The sequence below is a fragment of the Myotis brandtii genome, unplaced genomic scaffold (assembly GCF_000412655.1).
Source record: "Myotis brandtii unplaced genomic scaffold, ASM41265v1 scaffold74, whole genome shotgun sequence".
Lineage (NCBI taxonomy): Eukaryota > Metazoa > Chordata > Mammalia > Chiroptera > Vespertilionidae > Myotis > Myotis brandtii.
In genome coordinates, this window is record NW_005370944.1 from 4,292,783 (window position 1) to 4,305,649 (window position 12,867).

The 12,867-nt window shown below is 45.6% G+C and overlaps 1 protein-coding gene and 1 pseudogene across 10 annotated transcripts in view; both read left to right on the forward strand.

The window, feature by feature from the left end:
* The window catches only part of LOC102254559, a 4,551-nt pseudogene extending 1,462 nt beyond the window's left edge, over positions 1-3,089 (forward strand).
* The window catches only part of MYO9A (myosin IXA), a 423,504-nt gene that overhangs the window by 242,580 nt on the left and 168,057 nt on the right, over positions 1-12,867 (forward strand). For 9 of the 10 annotated variants that reach the window (XM_014530413.1, XM_014530418.1, XM_014530420.1 and 6 more), the window contains exon 15: positions 10,018-10,137. The exons of the other annotated variant lie outside the window; for it this stretch is intronic. In XM_014530413.1, coding sequence (XP_014385899.1) covers positions 10,018-10,137 — 120 coding nt within the window. The remainder of the gene's footprint in view (positions 1-10,017; positions 10,138-12,867) is intronic. 10 annotated transcript variants of the gene reach the window in all.

Consider the following 12,867-nt stretch of genomic DNA (forward strand, 5'->3'; position numbering starts at 1 on the left):
AAAGGGGGCAAGGGGGGGCTGAGGAACCCCCCCCCCCGAGTGCACAAATTTTTGTGCACCAGGCCTCTAGTATATACATAAAATCCTAAGTGACTATTATGACTGAATGACTGGAATGACCAGAATGACTGGTCGACCAGTCACTATGATGCGCACTGACCACCGGGGGGCAGACGCTCAATGCAGGAGCTGCCCCCTGGAGGTCAGTGCACTCCCACAGCCAACCTCCCCCGGCTGACTGGCCAACCTCCCCCGGTCCCTCCCTGCAGCCAACCTCCCATGGTCCCTTCCCCACGGCTGGTCCCTCCCCCTGGCTGGCCAGCCAACCTCCCACGGTCCCTCCCCCTGGTCTCCTCCTGGCCGGCAGGCCCAGATTGGCCTGGCCCCACTCGGGACTGGGCGAGGCAGCCTGATTGACCCTGATAGCTGGCCAGGCTTAGGGACCCCACCCATGAATGAATTCGTGCACCGGGCCTCTAGTTAGAAATAAAAAGCCACCATCTTAACTGCCACCACAAATGTGAAAGCAGGACCTAGGACATTAGTAGAAAAAAGATGTGTTCCTAAGCCTTCATCCCAGTTTGGAGAAAAAAGTCAGAACCTGATGATGAGCTGCTGTTTGATTTTCTTAATAGTTCACAGAATGAGCCTGCAGAAGGGTGGAAATAAAAAAGGGGCAAGACACTGGTGCTTCATTGTTCTCAGACAAGTGTCAGAGCTATAAACACCCGCATAACCATCATCAAAACCACTGAAGAAAATCTTTCTGGGAGCCAAAGCCATGAAGCCTTTAATAATTCAGATTCTGGTCATGAATTCCAAGAGGATTCTTCAAAGAAAAATGTATCATCAAATGCTGCTTGCACTAATCACAATCCATGATGGCAAATTATATGAACTATCTAAACTTCAGCTGGAGAATCAACTGCTGAGGAATGAAGTTCAGTCTTTAAATTAAAAAAATGGCCTCATGCCCTGGCCGTTGGCACAATGGTTAGAGCATCAGCACACACACTGAGGGGTTGTGGGTTTGATTCCTTGTCAAGGGCATGTACCTGGTTTGCAGGTTCCATGCTCAGGCCTGGTTGGGGCACGTGTGGGAGGCAACTGATCGATGTGTCTCTTTCCCTGTTCTCTCTTTCTCCCTTCCTCCCTTCCACTCTCTCTAAAAAGTCAGTGGAAAAATATTCTTGGGTGAGGATGAACAGCAACAACAAAAAATGGCCTCATTAGCCCTGGCCAGTTTGGCTCAGTGGATAGAGCGTCGGCCTGCGGACTCAAGGGTCCCAGGTTCGATTCTGGTCAAGGGTATGTACCTTGGTTGCGGGCACATCCCCAGTGGGGAGTGTGCAGGAGGCGGCTGATCAATGTTTCTCTCTCATCGATGTTTCTAACTCTCTATCCCTCTCCCTTCCTCTCTGTAAAAAATCAATAAAATATATATTTTTAAAAAATGGCCTCATTATTTCAAAGAGCCAAGGAAATTCAAGAAGAATGAAACAAAGCCAGAGCAAGAGTTGAAAGTGGAATGCTGACCATTCAAAGAGTGACTAACTCAAGAACTTCGAGCCCAAGTAGACAACCTGACTGAAGTTAGGGCTACAAAGGATTCCCAGCTGGCTGTACTAAAAGTGAGAATCCAAGAAGCTGACCAGCTACTGAATTCTTGCACAAAAGCATTAGAAGCCTTACAGAGTGAAAAATCACAAGAGACTGCATGAAGTGGATGCTACTCTGGAGAGCCAGGAGAGCTATCAAGTAATGCAGAGTCAGCTTGCTACACAACTGAATAAAATGGAAATGAAACATGAATTTGACAGAAGCCATTACTCTGGCAGAAAGACAATACTCAGATGAGAAGAAGAAAGTTGATGAGCAGAAAATCAAAATGTGTAAGTCCAACTTGGAGTCCTTTAAGCAGGAACTGACTATAAGCAAAAAGCTACTAGAATACTTCAATCTACAGATAAGCTGATTAATAGCTTAAAAGAAGGATCTGGTTTTGAAGGCCTAGATAGCAATACTGCTAAATAGCATGGAGCTAGAAGAACTTTGGCATGAAAAACAGATGCAAAGAGAAGAAATGCAGAAGCTGATGGGTCAGATACATCAGCTGAGTTCTGAATTAGTGGATATGGAGGCTCAGCAGGCCAGTGAAGCAGAATCAGCAAGAAGACAGCTATAGGATCTGCAATACCAAGTAAATAGCTGGACATAAGCATCTAAACAAGAACTAGAGGCAGAAGTGGACCGACAGAAGCAAGAATTCCACTATGTAGAAGATCTGTATTGACCAAAGAACAAATTGCAAAGCAGAATTAAAAATTGAGAAGAAATTTAAAAACTCAGGAATCAGCTTACCAATAAAACTTTAAGCCAGTGATTTTCAATAGGTATGCCGCAAGAATTTTAAAAACATGTAATACCTGACTGTTTAATCAGAGGCACTGATCTCTTTTCCCTTAGATGTCAAATAAAAATTGACAATAGCGAACACAACAGTAGGCGGCCGGTGTGAATGAATAAAAATTATACCTATTAGTTTTTTGTCAGATTGGCAAAAAATATATTTTTTGGTGTGCTGCAAAATTTTAATAATTAGTTTGTGTGTGCTATGAGATGAAAAAGGTTGAAAATTGCTGCCTGAGTTAGAAAATAGACTCCATCAGCTGACAGAGACTCATCCAGAAGCAGACCTTTCTGGAGAGTCTCAGCACAGTAAAGAACTTGTTGGTCTTCCAGCTGGAGCACCTAGAGCAGCAGATGAAATCTGCCACTGGAAGTGGTAGTAATGGGTCTTTTAGTAATAGGTCTGGAGTTGATAGTGGTGAAGGTACACATCTGTGAAACATTCCTGTTCTTTTTAATGACACAGAAACTAATCTGGCAGGAATGTATGTAAAAGTTCCAAAAGCTACTAGTTCAGTTGACCAATTTAGTATCCGTCCAGGATTTTTTTTTCCGGAGATACCCTATAGTATGACTTTTTTTGTAATTCTATATATGGCTTTGCTTCACCTTTTTGTCATGATTGTTCTATTTTGACTTATACAATAGAAATGCACTATTACCAACCACTTGGCAAATGAACTGAACCCAGTTGTTTAAATCAGCGGTTGCCAACCTTTCTGACCTCACGGACCACCAGTGGTCCGCTGACCACCGGTTGGTAACCACTGGTTTAAATGATTGGTTATCTTTTTTTAGACCTGGAGTCTGCAAAAGGGTCAATTGCCTAAAATCCCTGAGGAGGGTACACAAGATTATTTTATCACTAAAAAAACCAAAAAACAAATTATCCAAACTAGACCAGGAACAAGCATGAGCAAGCACTAAATAAACCTGGTTTTAAAAGGAGAGATAAACCTAAGAACTTATATACTTAAATGTTTAGCACATGGACATGAACAATAAGGTGGTGAAGACTCGGGGGGTCGGTAAGAGCTGGGTGTAGGAGGGTAAAGGGGGTTGGAATGGGAGACACCTGAAATATTGTCAACAACAACAAAACAAAAAGCCTCAAAAAAAGTTTATGAGATCCCCTTAGAAAATAACTTCTACTGAAAATATACTTCTAAACTATCCTAGAAAGCCAAACCACTTTGACGGGGAGTTGGTACACACAGGAAACAGAAGGAATATCACTTTAAAGTTTGAAGTAGTATTATAGTCTGTAAAATAATGTTTAAAACAGTTAAAGAGTTAGAAGAGGACATAGAAAACAGAATGAAAAAACAGAAAGGAAGTAAAAACTAAGACATGATGGTGTGAGACACAAAACAATCACAGATACAAAATTACCCATATCCAAATGGTATTGCCACAATTTGTTAGATAAATTAGAAAATAGAATACAGTGGCTGTGGTAGTGTTGAGTGCGATTTCTTAAAACTATGTAACAAATTAGAATTTTTAATATCTTGAACTTTTAATATACAATACTTTAATACCATAATCATAATTCTCTGACTAGCAGATTATCAAGTTAACTACTGAAGGGTCTGAAAATCTGTTGATAATTTTATAAATTACAGTTTGGGTGGAGTATGAGTAGAGCTCAATAGGTGTCCTTTTCTCAGATGGTCTCCTCAACAAATATCTCCTCTCTGTCTTATACCCAAGCACAATGTAGTCTGAGCCTAAGAATTCTTTCTCCAGGCAGCCCATCAAGGGGAAAATCCTATATAAGAAAAGCCTAATATGCTAAGTGTCCGGTCGTATGGCTGGCCATTCAACCAATAAAAGAGTAATATGCTAATGATATGCTAAGGCTGCTGAACTGCTCGCTATGATGTGCACTGACCACCAGGAGGCAGACGCTCTGAGGCTCCAACCCGTAGGTTAGCTTGCTGCTGGGGTCCGGCCAATTGGGTGTGAGTGAGATGGGCCGGACACACTCTGGAGCCTTCCTGCAGTCCCCAGCTGGCCAACCTCCCGCATACTTCCCTGGCCCTGATCATCCACGGGTGGGGTCCCTTGGCCTGGCCTGTGCCCTCTTGCAATGTGGGACCCCTCGGGAGATGTCAGAGAGCCAGTTTCGGCCTGAAGCTATGATGTGCACTGACCACCATGGGGCAGACGCTCAATGCAGGAGCTGCCCCCTGGTGGTCAGTGCACTCCCACAGAGGGAGCGCTGCTCAGCCAGAAGCTGGGAGGATGCAGTGAAGGTGGCGGGAGCGGGCCTAAGCCATCAGTCGGGCATCCCCCAAGGGCTCCTGGAATATGAGAGGGCACAGGCCGGGCTGAGGGACCCCTCCACTCTGAGTGCACAAATTTTGTGCACCGGGCCTCTAGTTATCTAATAAAGAGGGAATATGTTAATTGACCCTCACACCGTCACAAAGATGGCACCCACAGCCAATAAGGAGGGAATATGCTAATTGACTGCCCCGCCCTCAAAGATGGCAGTGCCCAGTCCCCTCAACCCCACCGGGGTGGCAGGTGTGTGGCAAGGCTGGGCCCGTCCCAAGCATGCCCGGCCATTCTGTGCGCCTGCCTCCGGAGTCCCCCAGTCCCCTCAGCCCCCCAGCTGCCCAGGGCCGGTCTGAGGCACAGACAAGCCTTGGATGGCGGCTGCCCAGCTGCCCAGGGCCGCCTGAAGCTCAGGTAACCAGGGCAGGCTGAGGCTCGCGCTGCCAGCAGTGGCAGCAGCAGAGGTGTGATGGGGCATCGCCTTCCCCTGATCACCAGGTCGCCTCCCGCCCCTGAGGGCTCCAGGATTGTGAGAAGGGCAGGCCGGGCTGAGGGACCCCCCCTCCAGTGCATGAATTTTCATGCACCAGGCCTCTAGTCTATATGTGTGTGTGTGTGTGTGTGTGTGTGTGTGTGTGTGTGTGTGTGTGTGTATATAAAGCCAGCGACTGGAACGCTGTAATGACCAGAACAACCGGTCACTATGACACCTACTGTGGCCAGCGAACTGGCCCAAATGGGGGTGGGGTTGGCTGGCCAACCGCCCGCAGCCCCTCCCCACAGCCGGCCCGCTTCTTATTGGCCTCTCCCACCCCGATTGAGGCTGGGGCAGCTGGCCAACACCCCCACGGCCCTTCCCCACGGCTGACCTGCCCTATTGCCTCCCTACTCCTATAGGAGGCGGGGCCTGCTGGCCAACCTCCTGCAGCCCCTCCCCCATCTGGCCCCAGCCCTGATTGGCCCCCACCACCTTGATCCGCCCTCAGCCTCTTCCCCCGGCCAGCATGGCCCCTGATCGCTCCCCCACCCCAATAGGAGGTGGGGTCAGCTGGCCAACTTCCTATGGCCCCTCCCCCCAGCCAGCTCTGCCCCAGATTGGACCCCCCCAACTCTGATCAGGGGCAGGGCCGGCCAGCCTCCCACTGTCTCCTCCTCCCAACAGGCCCGGCCCCGATCCACCCTGATTGGGGCCAGGACCCGCCGGACCCCTCCCATGCACAAATTCATGCACTGGGCCTCTAGTCGATAATAATGAGAATAGAAAATTTTTATTGGAGTGTATAACTTGGTAATAATTGTCTCTTTTTTGTTGTTTTCTCTTTTTAAAATTGATTTTAGAGAGAGGAAGTGTGTGTGTTGTGTGTATGAGAGAGAGAGAGAGAGAGAGAGAGAGAGAGACTTAGATGTGAGAGAGAAACATTGGTCTGTTGCCTCCCGTTGACGCCCTGACTGGGGGTCAAATTCACAACCTGAGCATGTGCCATGATCGGCACTATAATCCATGACCTTTGGTGTATGGGAGATCACTCCAACCAACTGAGGCACACCAGCTAGGGCAATAGCTATCTCATTTTGAAACATTGAACATTTGCAACTATGGGCTCTCCCTTTTTGGTAGATAAGATAGTGCTTTATTAGCTTACCTATTTTTATTATTATATGTAAAAAAAAATATTCAAAGTCATTTTATTTTTAAAAGCCTGGTACTTATATGTATACTATTATCTTATGTTAGGCTCTAATAAAATTCCATTTCCTTAGCTTAAGTGTAGATGCATATTCTTTGGATTTAGAAACTAAACCAAGCTTTGCAAACTTTTTTTAATACTCTGCCTCTGTTTAACTTTTTAAAAGAGTCTTCCTTGAGAACTATTCATAGGTAGTATTGCGTTCTTAATTATACAGTAAACTAGAGGCCAGGTGCACAGATTTGTGCACCAGTGGGGTCTCTCGACCTGGCCTGTGGGGATAGTGGACCTCCATGCTACTACAGCCTGGCCTTACCCACCGGCTTGGCGGGTTCCAGCTTCTGTCCGCATCAATCTCGCACTGCACCAAGTAGTGTGCAAAGTGGCAGGCGGCCGGGGAGGAGCCCGAGCCCCAGCCAGGTGCCGTGCCACTCCTGCTCATCCCAGCCGCCGCTGCTCGGTAGGCTCCCTGCCACTCTGCTGCAGTCTCTGCGCGTTTGTCCTAGGGTGATATGAGTGCAGCGCCCGTGACCACACAGCCGCCGCTTGTCATTGCAACCTTGCTCCTCACACAGCGCTGGAGAAGGGGCCATGGGCTCGTGCCCAGTCAGTACGGATGCTGGTCCCAGATTCCGGTCCCAGTCCAGATGGGGGAGGGATGCGCAGTGGGAGTGTCCACGAGAGAGGCTCGCACTGCCGCAGCTGTGCTTGCCAGCCATGAGCACGTTGGTCAGCTGAGCGATGCTCCCACTGTGGGAGTGCACTGACCACCAGGGGGCAGCTCCTGTGTTAAGCATCTGCCCCCTGGTGGCCAGTGAGCGTTAGAGCTACTGGTCGACTGGTTGCTTAGGCTTTTATATATATACTAGGGTCCCAGTGCACAAATTTGTGCACCTTGAAAGGAACAGTGGGCCACGAGGCTGAGTGGGCACAGGGGCGTGTCTCGGCCCATCCTCCCGGCCCCTCCTGCCGTGACCCCCGGTCTCCTGCCTGCCAGCAGCCCTGCTCCCGCCGCTGCTGCTCCCACGTGCGATGGCACAGAGTGATTGGGGTCAGCACCAGCAGCGGTTACGAGTGGGGCTGGCACCATCAGCAGGTGTGAGCAGTGGCTGCCGGCCATGATCGCCCTTCAGGAGCAGGGGGAGGTGGAGAAGCCCTGAGAGGCCATCAGGGCTGGCAGCCACTGCTCGCACCCGCTGACAGCACTGAGCGATCAGTGCTGGCACCCAGTGCCAGCAGCAGGTGCGAGTGACATGCGGGACCTCAGTGAGCGGGAGCAAAGAATTTTCAGTAACCACCAGAAGCTTGCCCCGATGACAGCGACCAGCGCCTCACCTTGGTCTGGCGCCCCCACTCACCTGCTCCACTATCCCACCGCAGCCGACGCCCACCATGTTCCACGCTCTGCTGCGCATGCTCACTATGTTCTGCGCCTGCCCCCTGGTGGTCACCACACATCATAGTGACCGGTTGTTTGGTTGTTCCGCTGTTTGGTCTATTTGCATATTAGCCTTTTATTATATAGGACTAGAGGCCCAGTGCATGAAAATTCGTGCATTTGGGGGGGGTCCCTCAGCCTGGCCTGCATCCTCTCACAGTCTGGGTGCTCACGCGGGATGTATACCTGCTGGCATAGGCCCGCTTCCCCAGGGGATCGGCTCTAAGCTGGCAGTCAGACATCCCTCTGGCAGCCTGGGAGCCCTTGGGGGATGTACAACTAACAGCTTAGGCCTTCTCCCCACAGGATTGTTCAGTCGCTTAGGCTTTTATATATATATGCACCAATGGAACTTCAGTTCATTGTTTAATTTCCCTCTCTCTGTTAGTCGGACATTCTTAGTGCTGCCGCAGAATTGGGAGAGGCTCCCACCACTGCTGCTGCACTCACCAGCCGTGAGCCCGGCTTCTGGCTGAGCAGTGCTCCCCCTGTGAAAGTGCACTGACCATCAGGGGGCAGCTCCTATGTTGTGCGTCTGCCCCCTGGTGGTCAGTGCAAGTCATAGCAACTGGTTGTTCCTCCGTTAGGGTCAATTTGCATATTACCCTTTCATTATATAGGATAGACTAGAGGTCTTGTGCATGAATTCGTGCACAGGTGGGGTCCCTCGGCCTGGTGGGTGATCGGTGCTCATTGGTGCCATCTCGCCCAGTCCCAATTGGGGCTGGCTGGCTGCGGGGAGGGACTGCAGGAGGTTGGCCAGCTGGGGGAGGTTAGCTGTGGGAGTGCACTGATCACCCAGCTGTCTGACAGGAAGGACCACGGGAGGTTGGTGGTCACGAGAGGTTGGCTGGCCATGGGAGGTTGGCTGTGGGAGTGCACTGACCACCAGGGGGCAGCTCCTGTGTTGAGCGTCTGCCCCCTGGTGGTCAGTGTGCATCATAACAACCTGTTGATGTCTTGTTAGGTCATTCAGTCATTCGGTCACTTAAGCTTTTATATACTGTATATATATATATATCCCACGTTCAAAGGCTGTTAAATCTCATTGTTTACCCATATCTTCAGAAAAAAATCACTTCTACTGTCGTGGTAAATAACCTGCTTCCCTATTTATAATGGTCTGGCCCTCTAGCAACTTCAGCGTGAAATTATAGCTAATTTGCCTACAAAAGTCAGGTGGTCATAATAATCTGGCCACTCAGTGTATATTGATATGCACCAATGGAGCTTCAGTTGATTGTTTAATTTGCCTCTATTTGTTAACTATTCACTTTTGCCTTTCAAAGGCAATGTACGTAAATTTGAAGTTAATGGCATAAGTCTAGAGATGTTCTCTAAGTAAATGATACTTAAGTTCCTCCCTACCTGGAAAACCTGTATTCTCTTTTACATTCATGTATTGCTAATATTTATGGTACTGAAGCTCCCTCTCCTCCTCCCCCCCCCCCCCCCCCCCCCCCACATTATTGCTTTAGTGATTCATTGTTTCAGCAACACTAATCTGGGGCTTTGGTCCTACTGAAAGTGCTCTCTTCCCTTTCCCACCAGTAGTTGATTCTGTCTCACTTTATAAGAATTGGTAGTGAAGTAGAGATTTTTTAGCTTGTTTTTAGCTTTATAAATATACAGAAGTGCTGCTGGGATTTCCTGCTCTGTGGTGCTTTCTTCCCACTCTTTCAACATTGACACACTTGTTGGAATTCCTACAAGTGTTGTTAATTGCAAGATTTGTGATATAATTGTTTAACTTTTGGTAATTTGTTTTGGGTAAATTTCTCTTTGGGGTTCATCAGTGTTTCTTGCATTGTTGCCAACTATATGCCAATTATATTTCAGACCTGATAAAAATGAGTAAATTTTTAAAAAAAAAATCTAAACCGTACCAATTGTTTTTGAAATTTCCATACCAGTTGTATTTTAAATTCAAAATTTTTAGTAGGATGCTAACTCACAACACTTTGAGTACTGAAAAGAATATTTTGATTACTAAAAAGGACCTTTAGTTTTTACTGTTATTGTTGTGTAATTTTGTCAAATTAATTGGAAAAATCATTCACCTTTAACTCATATCATTTGATACATTTTTTATATCCTCTAAGATAGTTGGCAGCATTGTCCTTGATTCTCAATTGGTTTGGGCTTATATAATGTCTTTTTCTTTTCTCCATTTTTGTTGTTTTTCTTTTGCTTCCTAAGGGCATGATGATACAGCGCCATGTGCAATTTTGAAAAGTATGGATAGTTTTAGCTTTCTCCAACACCCAGTCCACCAGAGGAGCTTAGAGATTCTGCAGAGGTGCAAGGAAGAGAAGTACAGTAAGGCTAAAAATCCTGATAAACTATGTCATCATATATGCATTTGGAAATGGAAACCAGGAGCATTCTACACCAGGGTGGGGCATAAATTATATAGGCAATATGACCTCCAGAATCCTTTGACCAGTCGGTCTCAGGATATTTTTAATGAAACTTTAGTTTTTTCTCTTAAAAAAGTTGATATACCTGTTCTTTTAATTTGAATGTCTGTTTGCCTGTGATCCTTGAGTTTTTAATAATATTTTGTTACAGACTCTGAATTGATTTTTCTTTTTGGCTCTAAAGTAGCTGAGTGGTGGGTAAAAATGAACAGTGATTTTCTTTCCTGCTGATTTTTTTTGAAGCTTTATTGAAATCTAATTGAGGTAAAACAAACTGCATGCAAAAGCATAAAGTTTGGTAAGTTTTTACATATATATGCACCTGTGAAATCATTAACCACAAGATGATTAATATATCCAACACTACTACAAGTTTCCCCTTGCAAATTCCTGCTGATTTTTATGTTTGCTTGTAGTTGAATTTTAACATCAGCAGTGTTGCTTTAGTGTATCATTGGTAAATTGCTTAGTTTGATTGCAGTTCTCCTATCAGACTTTCTTATGTCTGGTTTAGAGCAAAGCTACCACATTAATGTTTTGGCTTAAGGAAGAATAACAGAATCATAGTGGATGTTCTTTTTTCTTTTAATAAGTTGGTGTAAAATGATGCTCTTGGTCTCCATTTCCTCCTTTTCTATTTGTTATACTCCTTCTGCATAAAAATGGGTTCTTTTGCCTGTTGTGGGATTACAGTTATTTGGCTAACTGAAATAATGAGAATAAAAAAATACTACAGAATACTTGATGCTTAACTCAGAAATTTGCATATAATGGATCTAAACTACTTACATTTTCTGTTGTAAGCTTTTTACAGTACACTACAGATACACTTTGCTAATTTCCCAGTTTTGTGATTGAAATTCCATGAAATTTTAGTATCCAATTATCAGTGAATGAAATTCCTAAAAGCAAATGTTATGTTTTTTTTCTTTCTTTAAAAAAATATTTTTATTGATTTCAGAGAGGAAAGGAGAGAGAGATAGAAACATCAATGATAAAAGAGAATCATTGGTAGGCTGCCTCCTGCATGCCCCACATGGGGGATTGAGCCCACAACCTGGGCATGTACCCTGACTGGAATCTAACCGTGACCTCCTGGTTCATAGGTCGATGCTCAACCAGTGAGCCATGCCGGCCAGGCTATGAGTTCTTTTCTTTAGTTCTTCTTATTCTGTCTTGGTATAAGAAAACATGTAATGTATTTTGAAAAACATTATTTAAAATGTTTTCTCATTTTAAAAAGAACAGAGGTAAGTATTTCATTAAAAAAAGACATTTTAAATGTTATTGTTAATTATTGCTATTATTCTAAAAGGTATACAAGTCCTTATTCCATTTATCCACCTTTTTTTAAAAAATATTTTAATCTATGGGACATTGTTTAAAACAATCTATAGATCTTTTCTGGGTAGCTTAAATTAATTGTTTTTAACTTGTAAATAGTTGCAAGTGGTTTATTTGTTTTGGTGATGTTCATGTCTCTCAGCCTGACATTCTTAGGCTTAATTGTATTCTAGCTTGGTATATATAGGCCCGGAATAGGAAAGCACAAATTTCAGCACAGGCTGTATAAGGAAATTGTACATTTACCTGTGTTCACATGCAAATTTATTTCTACATTTGTGTAAGTTGGACTTTTTCCATTATTTTAGGTAGTTTATTCCCTTTTCCATTGTAGTACTACCAATAATTAAAATTTTGTAATATATAAAATTATAAACTCATGTTTGGGAGATTGTTTTAAAAACAAAATCGGGACTACTAGCTTTAGGTGATGGTAAATTGGTGAGGTGAATGAACCCTCTCTCAGGTAAAAATGATAAAACCTTGAAAAAAATTCAAAATAACTATTTGAAAGAACTGGAAAAAGATTCCAAAGACTAGAAGACCAAAAAAAGACCAACAAGAAGCAGAAACTTGAGGAGAATCATTCTTTAAGTAGCGGGTAAGAATTGTGAATGTGTGCCTTTTTGCACAAAGTACTTCCCAACTCCCATCTAGTTATCTACACTAATAAAAGACAAAGATGCTAATTGACTGTACCTTCGCTATGCCCTAAGCCACACCCACCAGTTAATTAGAGCGACTGTATGCAAATTAACCCAACCAAGGTGGCTGCAGCCACAGAGCTGGAGCAAGCAGGAGGCTTGGTTGCCCAGGCGATGGAGGAAGCCAAGCTTCCCATCCTCCCTGAGCCAGCTGTGGCCTCCGCTCATGGCAACAAAGTTTCAATAATAGAAGACAAATAAATCCCAGATACCTGCTTCCAGCCAGCCTCCACTGGAAGCTTGGATGGCTGGGGACCGTGGCCAGCCTGCAAAAAGCCATCAGCCCCTCACACAGGCTGGCCACACCCTCAAGGGATGAGGGTCCCTGCTGGGGGGCTTAGCCAGCCTGAAAACAGCCCTCAGGCCCTCTCCCAGGATAGCCAAGAACCCCAGCAGGACCCCCACCCTGAGGAGCTGTGGCCAGCCTGCAAACAACCATCAGCCCCTCACCCAGGCTGGTCAGGCACTCCTATATAATAAAAGGGTAATATGCAAATTGACCCTAACAGCAGAATGACTGGGAATGACTGGTCACTATGACACACACTGACCACCAGGGGGCAGACGCTCAATGCAGGAGC